This window comes from Pipra filicauda, unplaced genomic scaffold (assembly GCF_003945595.2).
Source record: "Pipra filicauda isolate LSUMZ 115617 unplaced genomic scaffold, ASM394559v2 scaffold6_size6359152_pilon, whole genome shotgun sequence".
Taxonomy (NCBI): Eukaryota; Metazoa; Chordata; class Aves; order Passeriformes; family Pipridae; genus Pipra; species Pipra filicauda.
The window spans coordinates 5,817,671-5,831,877 of NW_024104865.1; the positions used below are offsets into that span (position 1 = coordinate 5,817,671).

The following is a 14,207-nucleotide window of genomic DNA, read 5'->3' on the forward strand; positions in this document are numbered from 1 at the left end:
TTATTTAAGGTACAGGTGTGTTGTGAGAAGCAAAGGAAAGGAATCTCTCTAATTATCAGCCCATCTGGGGTGAGGGAACTACTTTCTTTGGTGTCTTTCAAGAGTTTCCTATTTAACTGAAAAATGGAGATGAGACTTATGGTACCACTCTACCTCTACCGTCTGAGGAGGTTCTGCAATTAGAAATGACAGTATGAAACAAACAAAAAGTTAACCGCTTTTCCTCCACTGTGCCCTGAGAGAAAGCATTTCTAGCCTTTAAGCAATGTAATTGTTCCTTTTAGGGTTTCTGATTTAATAGGGTCCTCAAGAATGCTTTAGAAGACATACGTGGCTGCCAAGGGAATATTCTTTAGAGAAGAAATTGCAACATGTCTTAGTCAAGAAGTTAAAAAGAGGAACAAAAGCAGGCTTTGCTCTTTTGGATTCAACCACTTGTTGAGTTGTAGTTATGTTCTCTACATATTAACTCAATATCACCTGTAGAATAATACAAAATCAGAGAAAAATTAACTCTTATCACCAGCATTTGCTTAATTTTTTTTCCTCTCTATTACTTCAAACCACTCTTCTTTTTATTTTGCTTTGTGTGGCTTCACTCTTTGCACCAACCCATCCCCTAGCAGAACACAATTCTATCCATGTGTGTGATTGTGCTAGATGATAGTTTTAATGCAATACACAAGAAAGAAAACTCTACATACTGAAGATTATTTCCAGATTCTTTTATCTTTGCCAGCAAACTGCACTCCCTCATGTGAAGCAGCAGCACTGGGTACAGCCCCATCCCACAGGCTGGAGCCATGCTCCAGTGGCTGAGGATAATGTGCAGAGACGGCTAGAAAGCCCCAAGCCCTTCTGGTTACCCAGCACTTGACTTAGGATCGATTGTCCAGAGAAGGGCAATGAAGCTGGTGAAGGGTCTGGAGTGCATGTCCTATGAAGAGTGGCTGAGAGAGATGGGGTTGTTTAGCCTGGAGGAGGCTCAGGGGTGACTTTATTGCTCTCTACAACTACCTGAAAGGAGGTTGTAGCCAGGTGGGGGTGGGGCTCTTCTCCAAGGTAACTAGGAATGCAAAAAGGAAACGGCCTCAAGCTGCGCCAGGGGAGGTTCAGGCTGGACGTTAGGAGGAATTTCTTCATTGAAAGGGTGATTAGATACTGGAATGGGCTGCCCAGGGAGCTGGTGGAGTCACCGTCTCTGGAGGTGTTTAAGAAAAGACTGGACGTGGCACTTGTGGCCATGGTCTAATTGACACGGTGGTGTTCGGTCACAGGTTGGACTCGATGATCTTAAGAGGTCTTTTCCAACCTAACTGATTCTGTGTGATTCAGTGAACGCCGGCGAGCGTGCAGTGAGGGCAGAGCCCGAATAACTGGCTCCCCACCCTCAAGGCTGCCTGGAATCCTGCCTTCGCTGCAAGTTCTCGCCTCCGCATCTCCCGGAACAACCCTGAGAGCTCCGAGCCCCCCACCAACATGGCGCCCCTGACCCCCGCGCTTCCTCTTCCGGCCGGGTTTCCATGGCGCTGCCCCCCGGCCCAGCCTCCCCCCGCCCGCCGGTGTGTGTTTACATCGGGCAGGAGGAGCCGGAGCCCCAGCGGCGGGGGAGAGGGGCACGCAGCCGACTGCCACCCGCCCTCCATCCGCACCGGGCGGTGCTCCGGGAGACGCGGCATGAAGGTGATGCTGGGGGCTGGCCCCGGGGCGGGGGGGTTCGCCTGGACCTCGGCGGCTCCCGGCGGCGGCGGAGGGGCAGGGGCCGGGCCCCAGGCGGGTACCAGCGGCGGGAGGTGGTGGCCGTGCGCTTCGTAACGAAGTACACAACTTCCAGAAGCTTCCAACTTCGCGGGGGATGTGGTGTCGCTTCTTGGAACTGTCTCCCGAACGACTCCCCCCTTCTCTCCATTAAAAGCCGTGTGGTTTCCTGCGGCACTGTGGGAGCCGGGGGAGGCTGCCCGCGCCTGCTGCCCTCCTGGGCTGCTGTGTCCCTGCTTTCCCCGGGCGTCTTCCCTCATCCACAGCATCTCGTAGGCGTTTCACTTCTCTGGCAGCCGAGGAGTTCGTGCCTTTGATGCGCGGCCGGGAGTGGCTACAGAGCTCACTGTGCTGCTTCTCTCTTAGGCCCTTCCGAGAGTGTGGGGGAGATCGTCGCCTTTCTCCTTAGTTTGCTGTGGAAAACTATTAGGATAGAGAGTATTTAACCTGAACCGGCTATTGGCTTCGGCGCCGTGGGAGAGGTGGACGCCGAGACTGGCTGGGCTATGAAAGTAATATACAGGCTATCAGATGCGAGTTTGTGTCTTCGGTTGTGTTGGTTAGGAAGCAGCAGCGCTGTAGTATTGATTTTTATTCGGTTTATGTTGTCATATCTCTTTAATTTTCATGTGTACGACTTTAGAAATGGTTTCCTTTCGTTATTCAGTCTGAAACAGACGGCACACCAGGCATTCCCTGTCTCCTGAATTTGTCTAGCAGTAGCTAGGTGGTAAGCTCTTTGAAGCAGAAACTGTATGTAGCTATGGTCTGTACCTATCCCGGTGGAGAAATTTGGTTCGGGCCTTTCTCCAAGCATCCGAATCAAATAAGTATGTGTTAAAAGTTCACCAGCTTGTGCAGGGTTTGGATTCTGCGTAGTGCACGTGTCAGTCACTTGGGTAAACAATCGTCTCCGTGAACAAGAGGCTCTTAACCATAAATGTCTGCACAGCTGGGAGATGAAAGAAAAGGGACAGCTTCTGAGTACGTGAAATAAATATACATGAAAAGAACATCTCCTTCTATGCAATGTTATGTTTTGTTGTGCATTCATTCAAAGCCTGGTAATAAAAAGTATATTTTTTTCTTTCTCTTTGAATGCTTATTAGTTGAAATAGTGTGGGATAATAAAAATATGTATTGAGACAGTTACTGGCAAACAGCACTATGGTTTTGGGTTGGTGTTGTAAAATAAAAACTTCAGAGTGCAGTCTGAACAGTACATCCAGTTTGAGGCCAAAACTGAAAAGATTTCCTTTAGCTTCTGTTTTATTGCATGCAGAGTAAACATCTGCTTATTCCTGCTAAGCCCATTGCTTCTGCCAAATTCCTCTTTTACCCCACTAGAGTGGGGAAAGCTCATGCCTATTTTAGATGGGCTCACTCAAAATACAAGAAGATGTGAGCAAAGTTATGTTCTGATTGCAAGGAAAATGTGTGTGTTTAGGGGGAAAGTTTGGGGGTTTTTTAACTAATCATTTTTCAGGTATAAGCACTGTGTAAGAGCTTTTCAATATAAAAGCACTCGTAGCTTTTCCTTTGACACGGTAATTTCTTTCCATATGTGCTGCCTCTTGCTGTAGCAATTGCTTAAAGTTTTCTCCGGGTAAGATCATTGAAGATGATGCATGATTTAAAGTCTTAAGCTGGGACTGTGGATAATTACCTTTTCAATTAAGAAGTGGAATGCATCAAAGTGTGTAGTTTTTTTTACCCCTTTGAAAGGGTAAGGAGAGGAGAAGTGAGGAGAAGGAAGAGGTGTCTGTAGTGTGGGAGTTGGATCTGAATCCCTTTTATGGGCCTGCTCACAAATAGTTCAGTGTGACTTTAAAACAAATGAGTTAAGTTGTTGATCGTTACAAGGAATACAGCAGAACTAAGCTTTCTGAAAAGCTACAGTGCCGATTTCTTTCTGAATTGTTGTCACGTCTTGGGAACTACACTCGAATTTGTGTGTTTTAAGCAGCATTAGTTTTGATGCTGAGCTCATTGATGATGGTTAGCAGGTTGCTGAGAAGGCAGAGCAGTCAAAAGAAAACAAGTTAATACTATTGTATATAAAGATGGTCTACCTACTTTTGGGAGGGAAGAAGCAGGCAAAGGGAAGTAAGTGGTAACATCAGGTGAGTTCTCTGGAAGCGATCCTTTCAGGATCCATTACTAATGTCTGATCCTTGCTGAAGAAACTGAAGCTTGATGTATTTTATTTTTAGGTCAATCAAATAACATAAGTATCCTGTTAAAAAGGTAGAGTGAAATAAAGTAGTGTGGCAAAGCAGTGCTTTAAAACTTGAGGTGTTGAAGCTGAACTGGATTCAAAATAGTCTTTGTGTACTTTTTTCCTGTTCGCATCTCTTTCAAGCAGTGTCAGTGCTGAAAGAGAGTATCTCTGGGCCTGTCCAGGCTATGCAAAATAGAAAACTGGTTAAAGCCCCTATTTTCTGCGCTATAGAACAGGAATGAGAGGCAGTCAGCTTGAAAGTGGACCATTCCCATATGTAGGAACACATATGTATTAATATGTCAAGAATGTTTTCTTTCTGTCAAGGGCAGATCGTGTTGATGGCAATGAAATATAGCTTTTCAGGCTGCATTAAGAGCCTGGGTAACACGTCTGTCTGGGGGTGGGGGGCAGTTTCATTTCTTAGGGCAGGGGGGAGATGACCAAATCCCCATCTGTCCATCACAATAAGCCACTAATTACTGTCCCACAATACAGTACATTTCCAATCTTATTGTGTTGTGGCTGGACACTGGATTTCTCAGGTCTTAGGCAACACTGGAAAATGTTCTTGCATCCTTGCTAACTGAACCTCTTTGTGCCATATCTTCAACTGGTGAATTGGTTGGGGCATTAGGATAGTCCCTGATGGTTACCTGGTATGGTTGCTGCTGCATTGACTGCTTCTGACACTGCTCCTGTCACTGGTCTAACTTTAAGCCAAAATCAGAGGAATGAAAAGCATCTAGAGTGTCAGGTTCATATTGATATTCTTATTTGTGAAAGCAAGCTCAAGATGTGGTTTCAGTTAAGTAACTGCTCCCCTTTTTATTAAATAGAAGTGACTCTCCAAAGTAGAATGAGAGCTTGTGGTGCTTTGACATGTGCTGCATTCAAGTTATATGTTTTGGGATAAGACAGGTGTCATAAATGGGACATTCTGCTGAGAAACTTACAGCTGTATTTAAGAGAATGACTTTCTGACTGCCTGTGATACTTGGTCTTGGCAGATGTATTTCAGAGATCAGATAAAGGCAAGATATTTTGAAGATGCAGCATCAAAAGATAAGGAAAGCCCAAGTAAGTGTTTTTCTTGCTTATATTTACAGACAGCTCTGTTCCTTAAGAATGGCATGGATTGTCCTGTCAAGATGATGTATATGTTACTTTTTTTTTTTTACATGTCTCCCATCCTGTTTAGCTGGGCTCTTGACAGTTGAAATGAAAAGTACTTGGGAAAGGAACAGCTTATAAAAAGAAGAGACAAGAGGTATTGCTTTCTATGGAGTATACAGTAATATTTTGTTTTCCTAGCATTTTTCCTAAGTGTGTTCTAGGAAGCAGGAGGAGCATGAATGTAAGTGATAGAGTAAAAGGGAACATGGAGTGTAGATTCTGTAGATCATTTTGATGTAAGTATTTGCCTAAGATTGGTCACATCTATTTATTGATAAACCTTAGAGACTTTGTGGTGTTTTTCTTCTCGCAGTGTTTCAGCTGAATTTCAGAGAGATGAGAAGAGGTTACATACCTTCAAAGTTCTGGGCAAGGTACATTCTTACATAGATGAGGGCAGTAGTAGAGCTCTTAAGCAGTGTCTTGATAAGAAATGTTCCTGGTTGAACTTTCTGGAAGTCACAGAAGTGGCTTGTGCTGGTGTTGGCAAATCTTACAATCTTAATACGTCTGCAGAGCTGCTTAAGGTCTAGTGCAATTCTTGAGCTTCCTTTCAATCTAAAAACATTTTGGAGGATGAACCTGTGTACCTCAGAGATTCTCAAAAGTCAAAGGCAGCAGTTACCAAAAGCTATTGCTGCCCGAATGAATTCTTACTTTTTAGTTGTGTTGCTTGTGTTCTTGATGATCAAGTGTTTTCTCTCTCAGATGGCTGTTTAGCTGCTGAGTATAGTAACTCTGTTTGGAATCTTGTATGCAGCAAGCTGTGATCTTTCTTACTACTTCTTGGAGTGAATTTGGAAGAAAATGAGATCTCTATGAAGCCTGAAATAAAAGGGGTGTTATTGCTGACATTACTTCTGGCTGTCAAGTTTTGACATGTGGGTTAGATGTGAAATTGGAGGGCTTGATAGTATCAGATGATGTAGTTTTTGTTCTGTAGAGTTAGTAAATATTTTATCTGAAAGGTTTCTGGTTTAAAACACTACAACAATAAATACATAGAATGACATGCTACACTCAAAGAGCTCTGATCTGAGTTCAAAACTCATTTGTAAGGAAGGAAATACTTAACTACCTAGCCATCAACAAAATAAATTTAAAAGTTATGCAGTAAATACATCATATTTCAATGTCCCAGCTAATTCCTAAATGTTTGATATTTTGCAGAAAATGCATTTTGAATTTCCTAATGAAATAAGGAAATAAGGAAACAGAAATAAGTTCTGTCCTGAATAAAATATTTTCTATTTATCTTCAATTTCTAGCATTTAAAATGACTTTTAGGGTTTTTGAAGCAACTTTTAACTTCAAATGGATTTGCAGCTTTTATTGTCTAATTTTTAAAAATGAAATTAAGATTTTGGCAAGATGACTTGTGTTTCAAAGTCTTCCAGTGATGTCTCTTGTGACTCTCTTTTAGGGGAGAGTGCTTATATTTTTCAAGCTGGCTATATGCTTATGTACTTTGAATTCAAGTCTTACTGTAAAAACTCCTATGTTCTAGCTTTAAAAGCCCTTGAAAAAATTACTTAAATTTCAGCTCATTAAAGCTAAAACAGTAGTAGTGCATTTCTAAGGAAATGGAAGTCAGGTCATATGAAACCACAGTTACAGAATACTGCTTAATGCATCTTTCTATGAGTTTTTTTTTTTTTTTTAATTTCTTTTTTCTTTTTTTTTTTTTTTTAATTGTGGCTCCACTGAGGATAGTGAGAAGGGTATTACACTTTAAGTCTCTACCATGGTTAAGAAAATCTTAACAACCTCTGTTATGTATGCCTATATTATTAGGCAAAGGACTTCTCATTTTTATGTCAGACAAATTCCTCATGCTATCTGCAGCTTTCTAGAGTGTTACTTCTGCATCTCGTTAGGAAATGGAGAATATTGTTTCTGCAGAGTGCATTATCTCGTTTCTTTAGTCAAACTGGCGTTAATCATTAAATCCGTCTGTCAAGAACAGGCTAGAAAAAACACATTTGTAGTACGTTTGCTAAGTGTAGTTATGGAGGAAGTGCAATAAAACTTCAGGCCATTAAGTCTTATTATTGCTTGCCTTTGGTTCACCAGCTCAGCTGTCTGAGTGATTCCCCCCCCCAACAAGAGTCTGTTGACAGACAGTGAATGACTGGCAGGATTTAGGAAGACTTCTTCCCACTGAAATTATCTAAATTAGTCAACAGTTATCAATAAGAGTTAATTGATATTTTGAGATTTCATTATTGGTATTTAATTGCTCTGAGATTGGTTTACTGGGATACAAAGTCGTGCTTTGGTCCTGCATCATTCTGTGTCAGGCTTGTCTCTGTTTTAGAAGGATCTGTAGGTGTTTCTGTAATAACTCTTTTTCCTATGCCCCCAACTTGAACAGTTGCTAATTGTTTGAATTGTGCTGTGAAACTGCACTTTGCCTTCATGTAACTTTTTTTTTTCCAAACAAATGCAATTCAACACAGTCAGGTTTTGAATATAAACTTTCCTGTGGGGGTAGTAGTTTAAAGTAGAAATGACAGCAAATTGTTCAGCATGTTTCAGGGTGGCTTTACAGCCTTCACACTGCTGCATGGCACCCCTCTGATAATTGCGCTAGTTAAACTGCTTGGAGTGAGTGAGGAGTGTTCTCTTTGGACCACATTGGTACATGATCAAATGAAATGTGGTTTGTTTTTTGAAAACCACTCTTACATTCTTCCTGTGCTGACATTGATTTAGTATGTAAAATTCAGATGGAAAATAAACAGTCGATCAAGACAAAATTGAGTATAATAATTCAAAATCCTGAACTGTCTGATCTACTACCGAGCAGACTGTATTGGCTGTTTGCTGTATAAATGGTGTCATCTGCCCCGTATAAAGCGTGAACATAAAAAGTGTAAACCAAGCTGTTTACTGGCATACTGAAGGGAGAATAGATTGTGGTGTCATTAGTGCTGTTAAAAATTTACTTATGCCAAATAAACGCCAATTTGGATTATTGATGGTACAAAAGTGTTTTGCTGATGTAAAAATAGGGTTTGGCTGTTCTACTGAGAATAACAGAACTCAGTCTTGATTTGGCATTTGTGACATTAAAACTCTCCTTGCCTCTTTTCTCCACTTCTGTTGTTAAGACAAAATTAAGTGTTGTTAAAATCATAGCCTCCCTAATGTGTTTTTCCAGATTTGGAGACGAGCAAGTAAGCTTTTTTAGTTCTTTCTTACAATGTACTTTGAACAGAGTGGTATAATTTTACACTACTGTCATCCTCAGCATTTCTATTTCTGTACTTTCCTTTAGTGTTCTAGGGAATTTATAACTGCAACTCAAATTGCCCTTGGGCTAAAACCTGGCACAGAAACTCTCATAAATGAACTTTGTTCTGCCAAATTAAAAGCAAAGCATCCATCAAGAGGCTTTCTTAAACATAGAGGAAAGTGAAATAAAATTGTTTATGGTTGCAGATCAATTTTATTCCCTCTGCAGGAAAAATCCAGCTGACTTTGGAAACCCCTGAGGTGTGGGTGTGCAATCAGTAGTGATGACAGATTCAGTGGGATGTTCCTATTGCATTTAAAAAAATTTCAGTGAAAGTCTTAATTCCCCAATATGCAGAAAACTCATTGCTGAAATAAAAGCTGCAGCTGCAACAGATACCTGCCTAACAAAGGCACAGTGATAGTTTTAAACTTCCACTGTCTGAGTGTGCTTATCTGAGCAGTAGAGAATAAGGAGATGGCTGGGTAGTTATGTGCTTCAGCTGAAGTTAAGTACCTGTAGATCCTCAGCTCCCTGGAAAATGATGTCATCATGTTGAACTACCTACCCAGTGGCTGGTTGTTTAATTTTTTTTTTTAAATACCCAACCCTATTGTTTTCTGTTGGTATTGAGACTTTATGTAATTGTGTAGAAGTAGACAGGGCATTATGAGACACAAGCCACTTTCAGATATGGAAGATGGAAAAATTTAATTCATGTAAACATGAAATTCAAAGATAAGGTCTGCGAAACTTCATAGGAGTGGACAGAGGAGGATCCCAATTTAACACTGTCATTAATTATGTCATTTTAGGAAAGCCTGATGAAGGTCAGCTTCATGATTACTGGATCTGACAAACCCTTTGGAATCTGCAAACAGTCAGCCTGTTCATAATTTGAAGGAAGTGAAGCTGGGATGAAAAGAGCTGGGTTTTTTTGGTTTTGTTTTGTTTGTGTTTTTTTGTGATTTTAGAAAGGGGCAAAATATGCAGGAAATTGCGGGATTTAGTAATGGAGACATGAAATAAGCATTCATTAAACCTGATGCAAAAATAGCCAGTGCTTTCACTATACTTTGAAAATATCATTGTAACTTCCCAAAGCACTTAACAAACTGTCCTGTATTTGGGGATTATTTGTTTCTTCCCAGAGACCCACCAAGTCCTGTAATTCTTTAGTGGTGCATCTAACCTTTATAGTTACCAGTTGAGATGTATTTGATGCTATATAAAAAAGGTGTTGGACCTGTGCTGGGAAGCTTACAAGTGAGATCACAGATGTGGAGGGGTGAAGCCTAGGCTGCCATTAATTTTCCTCTGCTAAATTGCTTTGTTGGAATTGTGCCTACATAGAATACCATGTCTGAAAGTCAGTATTGGGCAGAACATCATGGCCAGGCTTCGCAAACGAAGATTTGGGGAGGGCTCTACCCACGTTTGTTACAAGTGCGCTGGTGGCTAAAAAGGCCAATACGAGATAGGCACGTCTGGTTGCAAAAGACACAGCAAAAAGACTCCTTAGGTGGTATATTCTGCAAGACATGATTCTTTCTGCGTTGTCTTTTCTCCTCAAGAGTGATCCTGCGTGCATTCTCAAATGAAGCAGCAGCGTTATAGATGGTGTGTCTCCAGACCTCCCGATTGGAGGCCAGAGTAGACCAGTTATGTTGATCAATATGGCCAAGGCTGAGATGTTGTTTCAGGGAGTCCTTGTATCTTTTCTTTGGGGCTCCTCTCTTGCAGCAGCCGGTGGCAAGTTCACCGTAAAGCAAGATCTCAGGGAGGCGGTGGTCCTTCATCCTGGAGACGTGCCCTGCCCATCGCAGCTGTGTTCTCATCAACATGGCCTCAATACTTGTGACTGCTGCTTGTTCTAGAACAGACGTGATAGTCACGTAATCTGACCAGTGGATGTTTAGGATTGTACAGAGGCAGCGTTGATGGAAGCGTTCTAAGAGTCACAGGTGGTGGCAGTAGATGACCCATGATCCAGATCCATATAAGAGAGTAGACAGCACTATGGCTCTGTAAACACTGATCTTTGTACTTTTCTTCAAGTGTTTATTTCACCAAACTCTTTTATGGAGTTTTCTGAAGGCATTATATGCCTTTGCTAACCTGTTGTCTATCTCTCCGTCAATCTTACCGTCCAAGGAGATGTAATTTAGGCAGGCAACTGAGGATTTGCATGGAGAGAAATAAGCCTGACCTTGTGGGCTCTTAAGGAGAGGCTTTGTGAGGAATGAAGCAGTTTCTTAGAGTGAAAGAAGTGAGATTCTAGGCTCAAGTCCAGAATGTAAATGAATGTGAAGATTAATGTCATAAAAGAAAAACTGGAGTAAAGTGTTCAGGAGGAAGAATGGAAATATGAAGATTTAGGTCAGGAAATAAATACCATTTTCAGTGACAAATGCACAGGGAAAGTAGTAGCTAAAGCTGCAGATCTTAGAATTACTTCCAAAGGGTAGTCTCAGAACTGAGACAGTAAACTGCTGCTAAAGCCATGACTTTACATTCCTCCAGCTTCTGTTCTGAAAGCAGAAAAAGATTACTAATAAAATTGAGTATAATGGAGAATAGTATTTATGTTGTGTATTTCCTTTTGATTTTGCTTATGTAGTGAATTTTTTTAATGTCTTTTAGGAGTTCAGTAGGAATGGCAAGAAATAACAGAATTGTAAGATTTGTGGTTCTCTGAAGGTGAATAAAGGAAGCTTGAAAGTTATTTGCCCCAAACTCATTTAATTTCTTTAAAAATTTCTCACAGAATATATTCTTTTTCAACCTTTGATTGCCCTCCCTCATTGTTGCCCTTCTTGGCCTTAGTTTTGGCATTTTATATTTTGCTATTCCTTAGCAAAATGAATTCCTGACCCAGTGAACAGTAAATTGACAGACTCTATTTCAATTTAAGATTATATACCATAATTAATGTAATGCTTTGTACAAAAGTAGAGTCTAAAAGGCCTAACACTGGAGCTGGCTTTTTGCTTTTTTCAAGATGGCCTGTAGGGACTTTTTAGAAAGGTTGGCAGTTTCCAGTGTTGACTTACCTGTTTGGAGCAATTGTTATGACAGTCTCATGTATCTGTTGACTTATATGCAAACTGGACTGATACTGATTGACTGGTGTTGGGGTTGCTCCTGAACTATGTGGGTATTTTGAGTACTTAATACTCTGCTGAGACTGAGATAGTATAGGCTCTTTTTATGATTGAACATGCTGAAATCATTTGTTAGTACAAATGTGGTGATAAATGGAGCTCTTGGTTTTGGTGTCATAAACATAACTTAGTACCTTTTGGAAAATTCTAACCCTGATTGGATAGGAACTTGCTTTCTGTCGTGCATGGATTTATCACAGCACTTGATACAGTCTTTAAATATACTGAAAATACAAGCATATCACCGACGTTCTGGTCAGAATTACTCTCAAAAGTATTGTATCCCATGGAAAAACATGAGGTATACTATGAACTGCTTGTAGCTGATTTGTCACTCTTGTTTAGTTCAGTCCTCTCTATCCATAAATACATAGCCTTCTATGAAACATAGTAAAAGACAGCAAATAAACACTAATTTACCAAGTCACATCAGTGCATAATATTGGAGTTAAACTGCACTGTGAGGTCAGTAGTCATACAGTGTGATCAGAACAGAGGATTGTAAGTTCCTCAGGCAGTTTCTGTGGGAATCTGTGTATGATTTGCCTCTTGATCTTTATCATTTGCTGAATTCATATGAAGTTTTTCAGCTTTCTTGGAGTTCATTGAAACTGTTTGCAGGGACAGAGTAAACTACCTTGAAATCATCACATCTGTTAACTTAATTTTGGAAGGGTGGGTATTTCCTCTGCTTGAGTTCACTTGTTTCTGTTCAGCTTGAATCTTGGGTTAAAATATGACATAGAAAAATTGCCACTAAATCTTAATAGTGCTCACAATCAGAAACTCATCAAGTTCTGAAAGGAATTGTACGAACTGCTTCCTAGTGAGAACAGGGACTGTTTTTGGAGAGCCAGGGAATTTTTCTTTCATGTTCCTAGGCTCTGCGCCATAACCTATTTCTGTAACAATACCTATTTAAGTTTGTGCTCCTTCAATGGCTCTAGTGAGGAATGTCACCACATTCTTAATTAAAAACCCTAAATAATTGAAAGAGTATTATACAGTTAATATCTGCTCATGTTCCTGAATTGTCTTCCTGCATCCTAGCAAAAGAAATCTGTGTACATTCCTTCTGCCACAGTTGCAGCTCCAGAAGATTATTATGGAATCTGCAAGTCAATAACTTGTACAGCTGTGTGCATCCCATTCCCCTACTCCTTAGTCATGTATTCTTAATGAAAAACCAAAACATAACTGATACCTCATTCTTGAAATAATAGTGTTAAAAAAAAAACAAATGGTGAGACCAACAACTTTAACTTAGTTATAAACCTTCTTAGAAGACAATTTCCTGGAATTTTTGATTGCTGTAGATTATTACTGTGCTGCCAGAAGTGTAGATATCTTAAATATTGATTACCAGGCTTGCAGCAGGCTTGGTGAATTGAACTCAGAAGATATAACTAAAAAAGCAATGGACATGCTAATACAAGATACAAAGCTATTGTAAAGAGACTTTGTAATCTTGTTAATAACACCTGTCAGTGTTTGAGCCTTAAATATTACTTATACATATCAATATGGGAACCCAGGATTTCATGTACTGTTAATGTTTTTACATTGTAATTGGTGAAATTCAGTTCTAAACTGTTCACACTTATTGGTCTCAATGGTTAGACTGATATGCTGAAGTCTGATAAGCTGATGTTTATAACACTACTTCTAGAAACTCCCTGTATCATAGGTGCATATATGTAGTGATGACATATCAATAAGAACTGGAGTTATTCTGTAGAAGACATTTCTAGCTTCATTTCAGGAATGAGAAAGTATCAAGATTTCAAGGTTTCTTGCAAAACACTTCTTGGAAGAGTTAAGTTTCTGATTACTTGACATGCCATGCTTCAGTCTACACTGTTCTAAATTTTTAACATTAAATTGAAAAAAAAGTTTGTAAATAATTTTTTTTCCAGTGTAAATAATTTTTTGAAGGATTCTCAAAACCATACAGGAAATGTATACCAAATGCATTTAAAAATATGCTGTGTTATGATTGGTTTTGAGTAGTGAAAAGATCCTCAATAGTTCTGGCCATTTCTGTTAATTGAGAATGTTCTGTAGAAGTAGTAATCGTGTATTGAGTATTTTTTTTCCATAGGATTCCATTAGCAACTGTTAAAGTTTTGAATTGGAGGGAAGTAAATGATGGCAAACAGCATCTCAGCCATGGACTTCATAGTGGTCTGTAGTGGGCTCTGTTTTCCTCACAGCTGGATTTGTTAATGCTAGTTTAAGTACAGGGCTGACCCTCAACTAATATAAATCTTTGTTTTGGGATAAGTGTTGTCAGAGATAACAATCATACTGAAAGAGTTGTATTGCTGGTGAACACTGAATAGTAAGTAGTTCATGCATCAGGGAAAAAAACCCAGCATAGTGCCATCACTCACTTTTGATAGCATTTGGCATCCTCTTTGTATTTATGTAGATGACAACAACTGTAACCCAGATGAGCATCACTTATCATGGGCTGTGGTTGGGAGAAGCCACTGAGCAGGTTTGTCTCGTGGTAGCAAATTGAGACTACTGACTATTTTGAAGAAGGAAAGATAATGTTTTTCTTGCTGGCTTTTCTGTAGTCTGTTTAAGTTGGACTGTCTCCTTGGGCAGCATATAGTTAGTATATGCACAGGGCTCTGTTACTTCT

The 14,207-nt window shown here is 40.1% G+C and overlaps 1 protein-coding gene across 3 annotated transcripts in view; it reads left to right on the forward strand.

Moving 5' to 3' along the window:
• The first annotated feature begins 1,464 nt into the window (after positions 1-1,464).
• Positions 1,465-14,207, forward strand: part of LOC114003324 (transmembrane protein 263-like) — a 209,305-nt gene continuing 196,562 nt past the window's right edge. The window contains exons 1-2 of one of the 3 annotated variants that reach the window (XM_039389033.1): positions 1,595-1,683; positions 4,990-5,059. In XM_039389033.1, coding sequence (XP_039244967.1) covers positions 5,030-5,059 — 30 coding nt within the window. In that variant the 5' untranslated portion in view covers positions 1,595-1,683; positions 4,990-5,029. Of the gene's footprint in view, positions 1,684-1,917; positions 2,271-4,989; positions 5,060-14,207 lie in introns of those variants that run through there. The other 2 variants (XM_027750209.2, XM_027750210.2) reach the window with 2 other exon arrangements.